Genomic DNA, 15,337 nt, shown 5'->3' on the forward strand with positions numbered 1-15,337 from the left:
TGGCGGGGTAGAGGGCGCGGGTAGGGAAAGAGTTAAGGACTGCGAGGGCCCCGCCCACTGGGAAAGTTTCTCCCAGAAGTCTCCGCTGGTTCCTTGTTCCTCTGTAAACAAACAAAGACAGATTCATGGCTGCGGGGGGCAGGACAGCTGGGATCGCACAGGTATGGGCGATTGTTATGGAGCTTTGATATGGAGATCTGCCTGTGTGTGGTGGAATGTGATTACTGGGGAGCTCAGGAATATATCTGATAAATCACCCCTTCCCAGTGTCCAGGGACAAACCCATAGTATAGAGGTTTGTCTGTCCCTTTACATTAAATGTCTGATTAAAGTGGAATATACCTTTAAATTAAATGATTAAAGTGGAATGTTTCTTTAAATGTCCTTTAAAGAGTTCACATTGTCATCAGCATTCCTGAGAGGTCCCTGGAGGAGGATTGGGGGGATGGGGTACACCCAATCCTTACTGGATGATCAGGGATAATAAAATAAAAACACCTTATTATTTTGTAGAACTAAAGGCAAAACATTTTTTCTTCATTTAGGATATGGTAAGGAGAGATTACATCCAATCTATAAATCAATATTTATTTTGATTTATTTGCCTTCACTTCCTGTCCCATAGCTGAAACAGGAAGTGAGAAGAAATCCCTCCAAAGTCAGAGGATGTTGTCACCAGAACTAGTGTCCACATTGGAAGATTTCCCCTCTATCCCTGTTCTGGTGACAACCCAAAATTTGGGATTTTCTTTCACTGATAGTGGTAAACAGGACAAATAGAGAGGGTGAATCTCCCTGACAGGGACACAGAGAGCAATAAAATCTGAAAGAGGTTCTAAACCCCCTCCACTCTATCCAACGCAAAAAAAAGTTTTGATTTAGTTCTTCTTTAACCACGTCCCATCCCAGCCATTGTAATATGACGCCCACAGAGTGGCTCTGCCATCCTTAGTGGGCATCATATGAAGTCCCTGGCTTCCCGGTGTTGTAGAGTGCATGCATGCGCCTCATCTCTCGGTGAGCCGATGCTCATGCCCGGTGGCCTCGATGTCCACCGGGCACCTGCGATTGCTCATCTTAGAGCAGGAACACAGATCTGTGTGTGTAAACACAGAGATCCACATCCTGTCAGGGGAGAGGAGACCGATGGTGTGTTCATTGTGTAGCGCCGGCTCCTGAAGAGCACGCAATATCTGTTTTGAAATTTAATGTTACACCTAAACTGCAGTTTGGTTCGGGTTTAATTTTTCCAAATTTTGACCTCAGCATCAGTCTGACTAGACTACAGGATGTTCTGCCTGGCCACCGGGGGCACTGTCACTTCTGGCAGGCATGGAAACACAGTCTGGTTGGGTGCTTTAAGGTTACTTTCTCTCGGAGCCCGCCCAGTGGGAGTGTCACTCTTGCTGTGCTTTCTGGGAGGGTACTTAAGATGCGGATGCCCCATGGTTTGGGGGTTCCGGTCCAGAAGTATGTTCTGACTCCATGGGCCTGGTCCTCCTGACCAGCCCCCAGGATGCCTATGGCCTGGGGTGTGGATCAACCTGACTTTATGTCTTGGGGATGGCTAGCCCGAGGCAAGGAAACGAAATGAAGGAAAGGATTCCGAGGTGGTCCGGTGCCATCTCTGGTTGTGGAGAGGCCCAGCAACTTCGTAGTTATCCAGGGGAGGACTCTTCAGAAGAAGGCCACGCAAGGGTTGGCTTCTTAGCCTGGTGGGGCTGAAGGACCTAAGTGAATCCAATCTTGTGCGGTATCGCTGGGCCGGCTGCAAGATACTGGTACCACACGAGCGTTCTACAAGCATTCAAGTTTCCTTGTTCATGTTCAAAAACAATGTCTGTGGCAGAGACTTGTTCCTGATTTAAGCACCTGGTTGGCTGCTAGGCACTAGGGACTATCTAACTAAAGTGAACATCCAGCTGTGAATGGCTATTCTCTGGATTTATTCAAAGTAAGAAAGTTCTTTATTACTGACTTTGATACCTGAACTTTTCACCTAACCCTCTGATCCTATACTAGAGACTGTTGTTAACTACATTTTAGCAAGTAAAAATCCCTTTAGACCCCTATCACACTAAGAGCGCTATAGCATTAGAAATATCGCCTGCAATCCGCCCTAAAACTGCTGCACCATTGTCTGTAGTGTGAAAGCCCCGAGGGCTTTCACACTGCAGCGGTGTGCTGGCAGGACGTCAGGAAAAGTCCTGCCAGCAGCTTCTTTGGAGCGGTGGGTTTACCGCTGCTCCCCATTGAAATCGACGGGGCAGCGCTGCATTACTGCTGCCAAAACGCCGCTATTGCGGCATATTGACGGTGGTTTTAACACTTTCTTAGCCGCTAGCGGGGGTAAAAGCATCCCTCTAGCAGCTGAAATGCACTGCAAATCCGGCATTAAAACGCTACTAAAAATAGCAGCATTTTACCGCCGACGCTATGGGCGGCGTGGTGTGAAAGGGGTCTTAAGGGGATCTGTCGTCAGTCTCTAAATTTTTTTGGGCCATCTACCATGGGAAACCCCTAGACACGAGGAGCGAGCGAGAGAAGGTAACGGTAAGCCCATTAAAACCAGCCGCTCCTTCGGGGATAAGTGCTACAATAGTATAGGAACACCAATCAGTCTCCTTCCCTAGTCAGTTCCATCCCCCCACAGAATCACTCCCTAGGTAACACATTTAACCCCTTGATCGCCCCATAGTGTTAACCCCTTCCCTGCCTGCAACATTTACACAGTAATCAGTGCAGTCCCAGAGTGTCCCGATTGGAAAATTAAGGACCTCTCTCAGGTTTGTTTGCCATCTGTGTCCCATAAGGGAGAATTCCCTTCATTGTCTGTCTTCTAGACACAGACAGGAAGTGAGAGAAAATCTCTCCAAAGTAAGGAAAATATCTGTTAAGTTGTTCCAGGAAAAGTGTCCCCACTGGAAGATTGCCCCTCTTTTCCTGTTCAGGTGACAACTTGAAAATTCTGCGTTCCTCATGACTTTCAGCCCCGGCTCACACATATGGAATGCGGGAACCAGCGTGATTTCAGTGCGGGTTCCCATATCACATATTCTACTGCTGGTGTCAATAGAAAGTTAATGACACCCCTAGATCAGTTTGCAGATTGCAGTGTGAACTGTAAATTCGGACAGCAATTGGATCACATGGGAGTGACTTAGCCGTCTCTGTGCTCTTTTGTCATCTGTGATTCCCCCTGCTGTGGCAGAAAATGGGACTTCTAGTGCTCCACTCAGATCCCTGTGAATTGATCTGTGATTGGATGACGCACAGAGCCATGCTGTGCAGGGCAGAGCAACGCATTCAGTGTAACCTAGTCCTGCCCAGCGGCACATAGTTCACCACCCCACTGCTCCATTCAGCCACCGGGAGTGAAGGAAATTTCTGTGTAAGCCACAAGCTGTCGCATGATTCTCCAAACCTGGAAATTGCTGTCATCTCCTAAAGCTCCCAGCACTGAATAAAGCTGGAGGAGAGTAAGCAAAGGAAAGGTAAGTATCTGCTGGGGATGGGGTTTTAGAGGAAAGCAATTACTTAGCCCTGAATGGCCAAATGTCAGGACAGAAAGTAACAGGAAGTCTCTCAGGACACAGTCAGGTGAGGAGGCTGACATTGTTTATTGCATCTGTAAAACAAACATAAGAGGGCACCTCCATCTACGAGATTTATTAAAAAGAATAAAAGGCAGTAAAAATACACTCATTAGCTAAAGTGATACTAAAGCTTCATTTTTTTTTTTTTTTTAACAAACATGTCATACTTACCTCCACTGTGAAGCTCGTTTTGCACAGAGTGGCCCTGAACATCCTCTTCTGGGGTCCCTCGGTGGCTCTTATGGCTCCTCTCTGCATCAGATAACCCCCCTTGGAGAAGCGCTCTCCCGAAGGGGTTACCTTGCTGCCTCACTCCCGAGTCATTCATTCGGTGTCGATAGAAGCCGAATGTATGACTCGGCCCCACTCCCCAGCGCCCGCACTAGTCTCTGAAGGAACGGCATCGGTATGCTGCTCCTTCAAAGCGCATGCACCAGTGATGCCACCAGCGCTTCATAAGTGGTGCACGTTTAGGAGATATTTACTGTACCTATAGGTAAAAATCATCTAAAAACAGATCAAGGCTTGCCATAAACCCATATAGACCTCCATAGGATCACCATGGGGCTGCAGAACTTGGCAGGCAAGCGGTTGGCTGAAGCAGAGTTTTTGATGGAAGTACAGCTGTCAGGCTTCAGGCTGGAACATAGGTAGCAGTGGCTTCAGGGTATAGTAAGATGGCTGCAGCTCCAATTGGCACCTCTCTCGGCTGGGTGATGGTGGCATCTGTGTCTTTACTGTTCTGATGAGGGCTGGTGCTCACATTTTATGTTTTTGGTGTCACAGGGACAGGAAATATGGGAAAAACTACTCAAAGTGGTCACAGACAGAAATAAAAACCTGAAAGAAATGTAATTCTACTCTCTATGCAAAAGTGTAAAAAAAATAAATAAATAAATTTGTGTTTGTATAGCACTTTTATATAGCACTGGCAACATCGGTCTCTGCCTTCAATTAGCTTACAATCTCTATATCACATACAATATACCAAGATCAATTTAGATGCATACTAGTTATCCTACTAGCATGTCTTCTAAGTGTAGGAGGAAACCAGTGTACACAGAGGAAACCCCCCACAAGCACAGGAGAGAGAAGCCACAAGCAGAGGAGATAGAACATGTAAACTCCATGTATGTGGCCTGGTTGGGAGTTCATGCAAACTCCATGTATGTGACCTTAGAGGACCTCAGTGCTGACCACTAAGCCATTGGGGTTGATTTACTAAAACTGGAGAGTGTAAAATCTGCTGCAGCTCTGCATAGAAACCAATCAGCTTCCAGTTTTTTTTTTTTTTTTTGTTTGTCAAAGCTTAATTGAACAAACCGAAGTTAGAAGCTGATTGGCTTCCATGTACAGCTGATCCAGATTTTACACTTTGCAGTTTTAGAAAATCAACCCCATTGTGTTTGGCTTTCTTCATACCCATTTCTTTGCCTTAGTACAGTATACATGTACTGATATTCTTTTACTCTTCTTTCAAAGCAGCACACAGAGTCCTAACTTCCTAGAGGGATGGGTCGGCTGGATGACCACGCAAAGCACAGGATAGTAGTACTGAGGAAAGCCGGTCTCAGTTTTCGAAAGATCAAGAAGGTCCTGGAATTAGACAATATCAAGGTGACACCACAAGCCATCTACCTCTACTTGAAACGAAAGAAGATTGAACCGGAAAAGTCATCCAGCGCCTCTCAGAACCCCGCTACAAAAGCACAGGGCTGGGAACAGGCTCAGCTCTGCAGTTTACTACAGGAAAGCAGTGGGCAGAAAAAGGAGGCAGGCAATCAGGTGGCCAAGGAGGGAAAGACAGCAAGTGATGTGAAAGAAGAGAACCAAGAAACGGAGATCAAAATTGTGAGCGTGACGTCTCTCTCCAGTGTAAACCAGTCACTTGCTCCACCAATCAGCACTTCGAGAAGTATCCCCCAAGGACAGTCTGTGCAGGAGTCACGTAAGTCCCTGCAGGAAAAAGTCTTTTAGCCCTAGTTGTCAAATTAGAGAACGATGTGAAATTTTGTTAGGTTTTTAGCAAGCCTTCCATGCGTATCTGCTTGGGTCACGGTGGTCATAATCGCATAGGTAAAAGATGATAGAATAGAAAGTATCTCATAAGTCAGTTGAACTGCTGTTATTTCTAGAGCAGTTTAGAAAAAAAAGAGAATCGAATTGGCTGATACAAGTTTTTATTGCTGTCTATGTCCCCCAAGGTGGAGGTTCTTCCTCTCCATTTGCACTGGTGACTATTGCTGCTGTTCCATCAGATTAGGCAACCCGTCAGATTTCGTAAAACAGAAGTGACGTTCCGTCACGGTACACCCCACACTAAGCCTACAGTCTGAAGTCGCCAAGCGGACTTTTTACCGAAATCTTGCATTTCACACTTTTTTGTTTTTTACCACTAAACTGAGCTTATATCCTTGAATACAGTATTTAGAAGTCTGTGACACTGTTGATGTTGAATTTTAAAAGCAGTGGCAAGCCTGCTGATCTCACACGTTTGCTAATGTGACAGAACACCGCTGCTTTTGTCACTGACTTCTAAATACTGTATTGCATGATATAAGCTCATTTTAGTGGTAAAAATAAGTGTGAAATGTAAGACTTCAGTGAGTTTAAAAAGATGTCTGCTTGGCAACTTCAGACTTTTGGCTTACTGCGGCTGAGTGTGGGGTGTACCAAGATGGCCGTGAGGAAACTTAACTTCCGTTACAAGTTTTGACGGGTCGCCTAATCTGACGAAACACCTCTTGGACAGGAAGTGATAGGAAACCAGAAATTTTAGTTGTCACAGAAGGGGAAGAGAAATCTTCCATTGGGCAACCTGTCTTGATGTCTGAATCTCGCTTTGTAGACATTTAGTCTTACTTCCTGTTGGGTCTCCTGGACCAGAAGTGAAGCAAAATAGCTCTAATGCAACACAACAAAAAAACTGACAGAGGTTCTAACTTTTCCATACTCCAGTAGAGGAGATTCTTCCCACTGACTACAAATGTAAGAAGCATTCTTCCCACTAACCACCCTGTTAATTTTGTGTGAGCTGTAGAAATGGTACTAATCGGCAGAAGTTCCTAGAGAAAGGAAAGTTACATCAAGGGTGCCTCCTTTGTTAAACAGGTTGAAAAAGGCTTTCCTATAAAAGAACTGTACGGTTTCGGAGACCCTGGAAAGGACACCCAGTCTTAATCCTGCCCCTGCTGAGGGTAGGACTTTGCAGGGGAGGCAGAGAGTAAAAGGGGGCACTGTGATTAGAGAGAAATGGGGGGGGGGGGCATGACTGCAAGGAGCACTGTGATGGGGGGCTGTGATCGCTAGGGGCACTAATTACAGTACAGTGCCCCTGTACATTACATTGCGGAGGACCGACTCCACGATTATCCTGTGACCAACCATTCCACCATTCTGCCAATCCCTTCTGGTCCCTGTAGAAATTGTCTGCTCAGTGTAAAATGCCTGGGCCTATGTTTTGTCCCAGTCCAGGTCTGGCTAGAGATACACATAGAAAATAAAATTGATGCAAAATCATTATAGTTTCTGTTAAAAAAGAAGGATCCACAATGTTAGGAGTTGTAGGTTGACAATGGCTGTCTGGCCCTGATATTTGTCCAGCCTTTCACTTCTCTTCTTCTCTGTATTAGAACCCTGCCCTGTCCGTCCAGCCCAGCATCCCATTGTAAATGGACCCAGACCCAACCCTGCCCAACCAGCACCTCACCATCCTCTGAATGGAAGAGCCAGGACACCTTTGCCTGCACTTAAGAACCCAGCACTGCTTGTCACCAAGAAGATTGTGGACAGAGCCATCAACTTACAGAAGAAGGTATACATTGTATTGTGCTGTCAGTCTCTCTTTCTTAAGTGGCGAAATATGATGTGGCTCAGCTTGTGATATTTGCTGTTATGATGGTTGTTTTCATATATTTGCTATTATGATGGTTGTTTTAATCAGGTCATCTTCCAAAATGGCCTTCAGCTCTTAATTCATGGAGGAAATTATCCACTTACTGCATCAGCCACCAACCAGCAGGCTGTGAGACCAGCGGCTCCACCTAATCCTCAGGTACAGAACACTGTCTCTATACCATGTGGTCAGCAGGCCCAGTACAAATTGTGTGTGTGTGTGTGTGTGTGTGTGTGTGTGTGTGTGTGTGTGTAATCTCTCTTTTTTTTTTTTTCCCAGCTGGCGAAGCTCTTTCATCTAAAAGATATTCTAGTGGCTGATTAGCTGTTGGATTGCTTTTACAGGTGGGAGGAGGGGACATTGCACCACCCCCCCCCCCCTTCCTCTCCAGACTCTCCTGTTCAATCAGGGAGTCTGGTATCTGATCCTGTGGTGCTTCCAGGTTATCATAGAGCTGACTGGAGACCAGAAGGTCCCCCCGACCTATGTAAATAAGGCAGATCACCGTTCTGACGGGAGGGAAGGGGTGGAAGCAGGGAATAAATTCCATCTCTTCCCCTAGTAATAGCACTGGTTAGGCCAGTGATGGTGAACCTTGGCACCCCAGATGTTTTGGAACTACATTTCCCATGATGCTCAACTACACTGAAGAGTGCCAGAGCATCATGGGAAATGTAGTTCCAAAACATCTGGAGTGCCAAGGTTCGCCATCACTGGGTTAGGCACACAGTTAACCCTTTCATCGCACGTGATATGAACCCCTTCCCAGCCAGTGTCTTTAGAACAGTGACCATGCATATTTTTAGCACTGATCACTGTAATAGTGTCACTGGCCCCCAAAAGCTATGAGTCGTTGATCGCCACCATAAGTAGTAAAAAAAAAAAAAAAGAAAATCCCATAGTTTTGTAAACACATTAACTTTTGCGCAAACCTACCAATATATGCTTATTGGGTATTTTTTTTGACCAAAAATATGTAGCAGAATACATATTACACATTGGCATAAATTTGGACAAATTTATGAAGAAATTCTATTAAAAAAAATTATTGGATAGGTTTATAGCAGAAAGTAAAAAATTTTTTTTTTTATTTTTTTTATTTTTTTTTTTGTTTATAACGCAAAACATATAAAATGTTGAGGTAATCAAATATGACCAAAAGAAAGCTCCTTTTATGGGATAAAAAGGACATACATTTTATCTGGGTACAGCGTCGCAAAACCATGCAATTTTCAGTTAAATTAATGCAGTGCTGTATCGCAGAAAAATGGCCTGGTCATGAAGGGGGGTAAATCTCCTGGAGGTTAAGTGGTTAAAGGGACAGTGTAAAAATAAATAGGTTTCACACGCATATGTAAATGATGTCCGCACCACACATGTGAGGTATGGCCGCAAATGTTACAGTGAGAGCAATAATTCTATTGCCAGACCTCCTCTGTAATTTTAAATTGGTTTAAAGCGTCGCCTGTGGAGAATTTTAAGTATTGCAGTTTGCGCCCATGGAATGGTGACAGTTTTAAAGCGTGACTTGTGATGTAACACTGAGTAATTAGATACTTAACCTTTTATATTTTACAAAATGGGTTATGTGTTTTTATGCATTAAAAATAGATTTTTCGCAAAAAATTGTGTTTAAAAAAACCGCTGCACAAATACTGTGTGACATAAAAAAATACAACACTCGCCATTTTATTCTCTAGGACCTCTGCTAAAAAAAAAAAATATTTGTGGAGTAATTTTCTAGCAAAAAAAATAAAAAATGCAGAGCTGGTCTTCAAGTGGTTAACCATCCTGGATATTTTTTTTTATTCTTCAGGTGAAGGATGCCACCACACAGACAGCTTCCTTCCCCCCACCCAGGACAGAAGTCAATACAGAACAGCTGGACTCTATAAGAGGGGAGATCCACAGACTGACACAAGTCATGCAATCTCTGATTGACAGGCAGAATCGTTGGGAACAAGAACAAATGAGGCAAAGACAATGTCACCACCAGGAGGTGTTGTCTCAAATCCAGCAACTTGGAGCAACACTGGGGGCAAAGATTACTCAGAACTGTGCCTCAGTCACTGGCAGCCAAGAGCTCGAGGCTTCTCTTCCTGATCTGGGACATTTCAAATTGGAGCTGTAAGGGGACGGTCGCTGAGCTGAAAACAAGCTGAGCACTGCTTCCTGCAACTGGAAACAGACAATGAAACCAACCCCTGATGGGAGACACTGTGCTTGAAGAGTATCACACTTTATCCTCCTAACTGGAATATGCAGGGGCTTATCTTTTAAAACTGGAAAAAAATTAGAGGCAGATTCATGAAAGTGTCAGGTCTTCCAACCAGCACTTCGACTACAGAGGGTCACCCTGCACATCTGCTCTACAGTAGCCAAGGGCGGTCATGGTGAAACTGTGCTTGTTATCACATTGGACATGAAACTCCACCGATTTCTACTAAGCCCCACCCATTTGCCATAATATGTCTGGTGTAACACAGCAGATTACCATGACATGTGACATGTATGATGCAGTAGGTAGGCAGGAATGATGTTGTGCAGAGTAGGTAAAGCCCAACTTCCAGCCATTTTAAATTTTTTTGACCGAGTTGGGAAGAGAGAAGCCCTGTTTTTTATTTTTGTTTTGTGTTTGTTCAATGTGTCCTCATTGGGGTGATGTAAAAAGAAATATCTCCAGTGGTGACACAGACTGAGGCAAAATAGTTGTTATTAGTAGGATCTGAAAGCATTAAGCCTAGTACACACAGGACGAATGACGTTCCGGCATCGGCTGGTTTCTATTGAATCGGCCGATGCCGGATGACATTCGTCCTGTGTGTACTAGGCTCAATGCTTTCAGATCCTACTTATAACAACTATTTTGCCTCAGTCCGTGTCACCACTGGACAGATTTCTCATCTCATTAACATTTGGCCCTTGTGTATGGCAGTCAGTCCATGACCAAAAAAGGTCAGCTGACCTGCTCCTGGTTGGTGCTCTCAACCAATGGCTGAGATCGCTAACCGGAGAGTTCTGGCAGGGGCCCATCCCCTTGTCAGAACGCAATAGCTCAGCAGGGGAGATCCCTGTACTAACATTGTATTGTTAGTACAGCAGTTTAACAGATGGAATGGGAAAAAAACTAGTAGTGGGAACGAGGCTTACAGCTACATTCACACTGGCAATTTAGGCCAGCGTTAACTGTAGCGGCAGGAATCTTCTGATTCCTGCTGTATTCTGAGCGGCTGACAGGTTTCTTGGTGGCCAAATTCCTGTGGACACCAGCAACCTGTCGTTATAGTGAATAGGGCTGGGGCTGCACCAAGCCCCTCAGAGCTCCAACAGAGATCAGAGGATTCCTTCCGCTACAGTTTGCCCTGGTGAAAGTAGCCTTATAATCTTAGGTTGTTGTTCTTGTCTGTGGATTCCTGTCCCAGTGATGACCTCTCCCCAGATTTCCTGTCCTGCTATCACAGGGACAGGAAGTGAGGTGAAATGTCCCCTGCAGGATGACCGTCAGAAACGAAAACTTACTGGAAGTTATTACTCTTCCCAGGTTTATAAGTGTGTAGTTTAAGTGTTTTTTCAAAAAGTTTTGGCTGGAGTTAGTTTCCTTGCTTCTCTGATCCCTATACTTGCGTCTTTGAGGGGCATCAGTGGTGTACTGTGAAAGCATTAATGGGCACCATAGCAGACTGTGTTACTTTGTCTAATCTGTCCATAGTATAGGCTTTTGACAAGTTAAACACTCCCAGCCCCCCCCCCCCCCCCCATTCCTTAGCCTTTAAACTATTCTACAATGACAACCCCACTCAGGTGTTTACCTACCTCCTCAAATGGTGGTGACCTCCTACTTTGTTTACATCCTGTCCAGTACTTTTATTGCATTTTATGCATGTTATTTCACAGTAAAAGCCTCCATTGTGTAGGCCTCCAAAATCCCTGAGACTTCTGCTGGGTGCCACCATCTTAGATGTGATGTTAGCAAACCCGGTAGACTGGGAGCTGTCACTCAACTGGAACTCTATGGTATTCTTCTTTGCCTTTTTTCCCAGCAACTACATAAGAGATTATATGGGGTGTTGGGGGTGGAGGAGCTGGACCAGCGCAGACAGCAATTTGAGGAGAGGGTTATGAAATGCAAGGAGGTAGGGTGGCTGTGCTGGGGAATTGACGCTTTCTGCAGTGCCAGCTCTTTAGAAAATCCAGAGGCACTTTGCAATTCAATAAAAATTTGATGGAAAGGAAAAACACTGCAACTAAGCACTTGATTGTTTTAAGCTTTTACCTTCAATTTTTTTTTTTAAGTTGTGTACAAAATCTCTGTAAAGCGGAACTAAACCCATCGATTTAACGGCTTCAGAAAAACAGTTATTATTCCTGGGATGCTGGGAATGTAACAGTTACATTTGCTTGTGCTCTCAATCAAACCATCAAACCATCAAATGGCTGGCGTCATAAGTGATCACATGTGCAGCAACATGGCAGTTACAGATCAAACAGAGGCCAAGATGGCAGCTTCCTTGGCTGAAAAGAAAGGACAGTTTAGTTCTGCTCTTTAAGCATGTCACATTGGAACACTTTTCATAGTGAGTGGGGATTGCTTATTGAGTACATTTATGCCGCTTACACACGATCGGAATTCTCGGCGGAAAAAAGCTCTGATGGTTTTCCCGACGGAATTCGGCTCAAGCTGTCTTGCCTACACACAGTCACATCAAATTCCGATCGTTTATAACGCGGTGATGTACAACACGTACGACGGGACTAGAAAAAGGAAGTTCAATAGCTTCTGTCTTGTAGTTGAATCTGAGCATGCGTGATTTTTGGCGTGTCGGAATTGCATACACACAATCGTAATTACTGACGTAAAAATTGAGAACATGCTATCAATTTTTGGCTGGCGGAAATTCGGACAGCTAAATTACGATGGAGCATACACACAGTCGCATTTTCAGATGAAAAGCTCTTATCGGTCTTTTTCTGGCCGGAATTTCGATCGTGTGTACGTGGCATAAGTAGACATAATGAGTTGCTATTCTAGATAAAGACAAGTGAAAACACTATTTTATTTCCAATTTGAAACTGGCAGTTTTTAAACTGTTATTTCGAAAACGAATTCCAGGCACTTTATTTTACACATGAAGCCTGCAATGCTTTGTTTCCAAATGTTCTAAGACCCCTTTCACGCTGAGGCGGTTTTCATGCGTTCTAGCACTAGAAATAGCACCTGAAAACCGCCTCCCATTCATTTCAGTGTGACTCTTCATACTGGGGCGATGCACTTGCGGGATGTTAGGAAAAGTCCTACAAGCAGCATCTTTGGGGCAGTTTGGAAGCGCTGTATACAGCACTCCCAAAACGCCCTGCCCATTGAAATGAATGGCCATCGCTTCCAAAGCGGCGCAACACTGGCTCTTTTAACCCCTTCTTCAGCCGCTAGCGGGGATTAAAATCGCCCCACTAGCGGCCAAAAAATTGCCGCTTAAACGAGTGGTGCTTTAGCGCTAATGCTCGGCGCCCCCAGTGTGAAAGGGGTCTAAATCAAATGACAACCTCAACACTTATCCAACAGTTTTTAGAAAGTGAAAGTCATGGTCTATATTTTGCTATAGCTTACAGCACTTATACACACTTTACTATTTCCTATGTTTTAGAGAAGTCATTATGCTGGTTATTACATGTGTTCCCAATTGAGGAGAAAGGGACATGTTTTTTATTTGTTGTAAAAATTTAATTTTCCAATTATATTGTATCAACTGACTGTTTAATCTGGGCACAGAAAGAATGTCCAGTTTTTAAAAGTTTCTTTTAAAGTGTGCATCACTTGAGACATACTGAATGTGACTGGTATATTCAACAGAGCAAAAGTGAGCTAGTGTTGTTGATGATTAGGGTTTACATACACGTTAACAGCCAGTCAGAATTCATCCCTTGTAATTGGACTTTAATAAACTGAAATCTGATTGGTTGGGTTACATTGTGTGGTAATATACTGTGATCTTGAGATTTATTCGAAAAACTTGTAGACCTTTTGTCCTGTGACAACAGATTTAGCACACAGGAAGTGGGGGGGGGGGGTTGGGGTCTGCAACAAGGTTACAAACTTAGCCTTTCCCTACTCTGCTAAACAAAAGCATTCTATTTATGTCGGCGTTCCTGTTGGCGATTTACCCGCACTTCCTGTTTAGTGAAACTTTTGTCACCATGAGAATATGCGAGAGAACGTTTCTCTAATATACTCCAGCTATCAGTTTAAATCATACCTGGGTTCTTCTAATCCTTCCCTACTCAAACTGAAGAAAAAAAATGGCAATCATTTTAGAGCCCAAGTCTAGGCTTGCCACTACCCCACCTGAAAGTAGAAGCCCAGGTGCCCACATATACTTACCTAGATTCACATGCCTGGCTCCCTTTGTCTTCCAGGGTCTGGTTTCATGGGAGAGGAGGGAGTGCTGACAATGGATGGGCTATAGCAGGGGTGCTCAACCTGTGGCTCTCCGGCTTTTGTGGAACTACAAGTCCCATGAGGCATAGCAAGACTCCGACAGCCACAAGAATGACACCCAGAGGCAGAGGCATGATGGGACTTGTAGTTTTGCAACAGCTGGAGAGCCACAGGTTGAGCACCCCTGGGCTATAGTAAGCCTATGGGTGATGTCACCGCTTAGACACACCAGCTGTGTGACCGGACTGGAGCAGGGTAAAAATAGGTAAGTATATGCATCTTTCTTCTACAGCAGGGGTGCTCAACCTGTGGCCCTCAGAGCCCTCTGATGTGGCCCTCGACCTCAAACCAGGGAAGTGCATGCCCAGAGTCGGCAACTCATTATCCACGAGCTGGGCTTCCTGAGATTCCATTCCAGAGCATTAGAGTGCATGGAGCTGACAGCAGAGGAAGCTGGCGGCCATGGAGAGAGTAGGAGCTGCATAAGCCAATGGTTCTTCTGTAGCACTGGCTTCTGTCCCAGGCAGATTGATACCGGCTTCTCCTCCTCTCCCTCTCCCCGGCATTCAGCGGCTGCAGGATGAAAATGTTGATTATGCTAATCAAAATAATAAATGTGAAATTCTGAAGCATTTTATTTCATTGTTGCCCTTGACCAGTTGCCAAATCACTTAAGTGACCCTTGCTCTTCAGAAGGTTGAGCACCCCTGTTCTACAGGTTAGATAGTATAGGTCAGTGATGGTGAACCTTGGCACCCCAGATGTTTTGGAACTACATTTCCCATGATGCTCACGCACTCTGCAGGGTAGTTGCAGGGTAATTTCTAGTCCCGTCGTAGGTGTTGTAGGTCACCGAGTTCTTGACGATTGGACTTTGGTGTGACCGTGTGTATGCAAGACAGCTTGAGCGGAATTCCGTCGGGAAAACCATCACACCTTTTTCTGACCATAATTCCAATCGTGTGTACGCGGAATTATACCCAGCATCAGTCAACCCAAAGGACTAAGGAAATACTGCGCGTGCAGTGTCATGGAACCTTCAGAGTTTGTTCCGACGGGAAAACCGGTCGTGTGTACAGGGCATAAGAAGGCTTATCCAGATCCTGTGATAGGTAGTGTTAGTCGTCTTCTTCCGAGCTTGCAATAAGGTTTTCATTACCTGATCTGAGAGAATCAAGTGATTTAAAGATCTCCTTTCAGGCGTGGCCGAGCGGAGAACCGAGTGGACGTGCCTGGGGTGAGCTCCGCTACTAGAGCGCACACCCAGAGCCTTCCCGTCCACCGGAGCGGAACGGACCCCACCGGAGGCCCTGGGCATACCAGGAGGAGCTGGACATACCTCTAGCGCGGATGCGCTGTTCGCGGAGCTCCGGCCGCCCGGCAGGACAGTCCGAGGCTTCGGCCTACGGCGGC

The 15,337-nt window shown here is 45.1% G+C and overlaps 1 protein-coding gene across 2 annotated transcripts; it reads left to right on the forward strand.

Annotated features, from left to right (window-relative positions):
• The first annotated feature begins 8 nt into the window (after positions 1-8).
• On the forward strand, positions 9-13,454 carry LOC143924757 (uncharacterized). 2 transcript variants are annotated; one of them, XM_077449206.1, is made up of 5 exons: positions 9-161; positions 5,082-5,544; positions 7,229-7,410; positions 7,540-7,650; positions 9,308-13,454. In XM_077449206.1, the coding sequence occupies exons 2-5, from the start codon at positions 5,109-5,111 to the stop codon at positions 9,620-9,622; spliced, it is 1,044 nt and encodes a 347-aa protein (XP_077305332.1). In that variant the 5' UTR covers positions 9-161; positions 5,082-5,108; the 3' UTR covers positions 9,623-13,454. The 2 variants fall into 2 exon arrangements, with proteins under 2 accessions (XP_077305332.1, XP_077305331.1); XM_077449205.1 differs by having other exon boundaries at positions 44-161; positions 5,079-5,544.
• Positions 13,455-15,337: the final 1,883 nt, after the last annotated feature.

Source organism: Lithobates pipiens, unplaced genomic scaffold (assembly GCF_037356315.1).
Source record: "Lithobates pipiens isolate NorthernLeopardFrog02 unplaced genomic scaffold, aLitPip1_a1.2 Scaffold_22, whole genome shotgun sequence".
Lineage (NCBI taxonomy): Eukaryota > Metazoa > Chordata > Amphibia > Anura > Ranidae > Lithobates > Lithobates pipiens.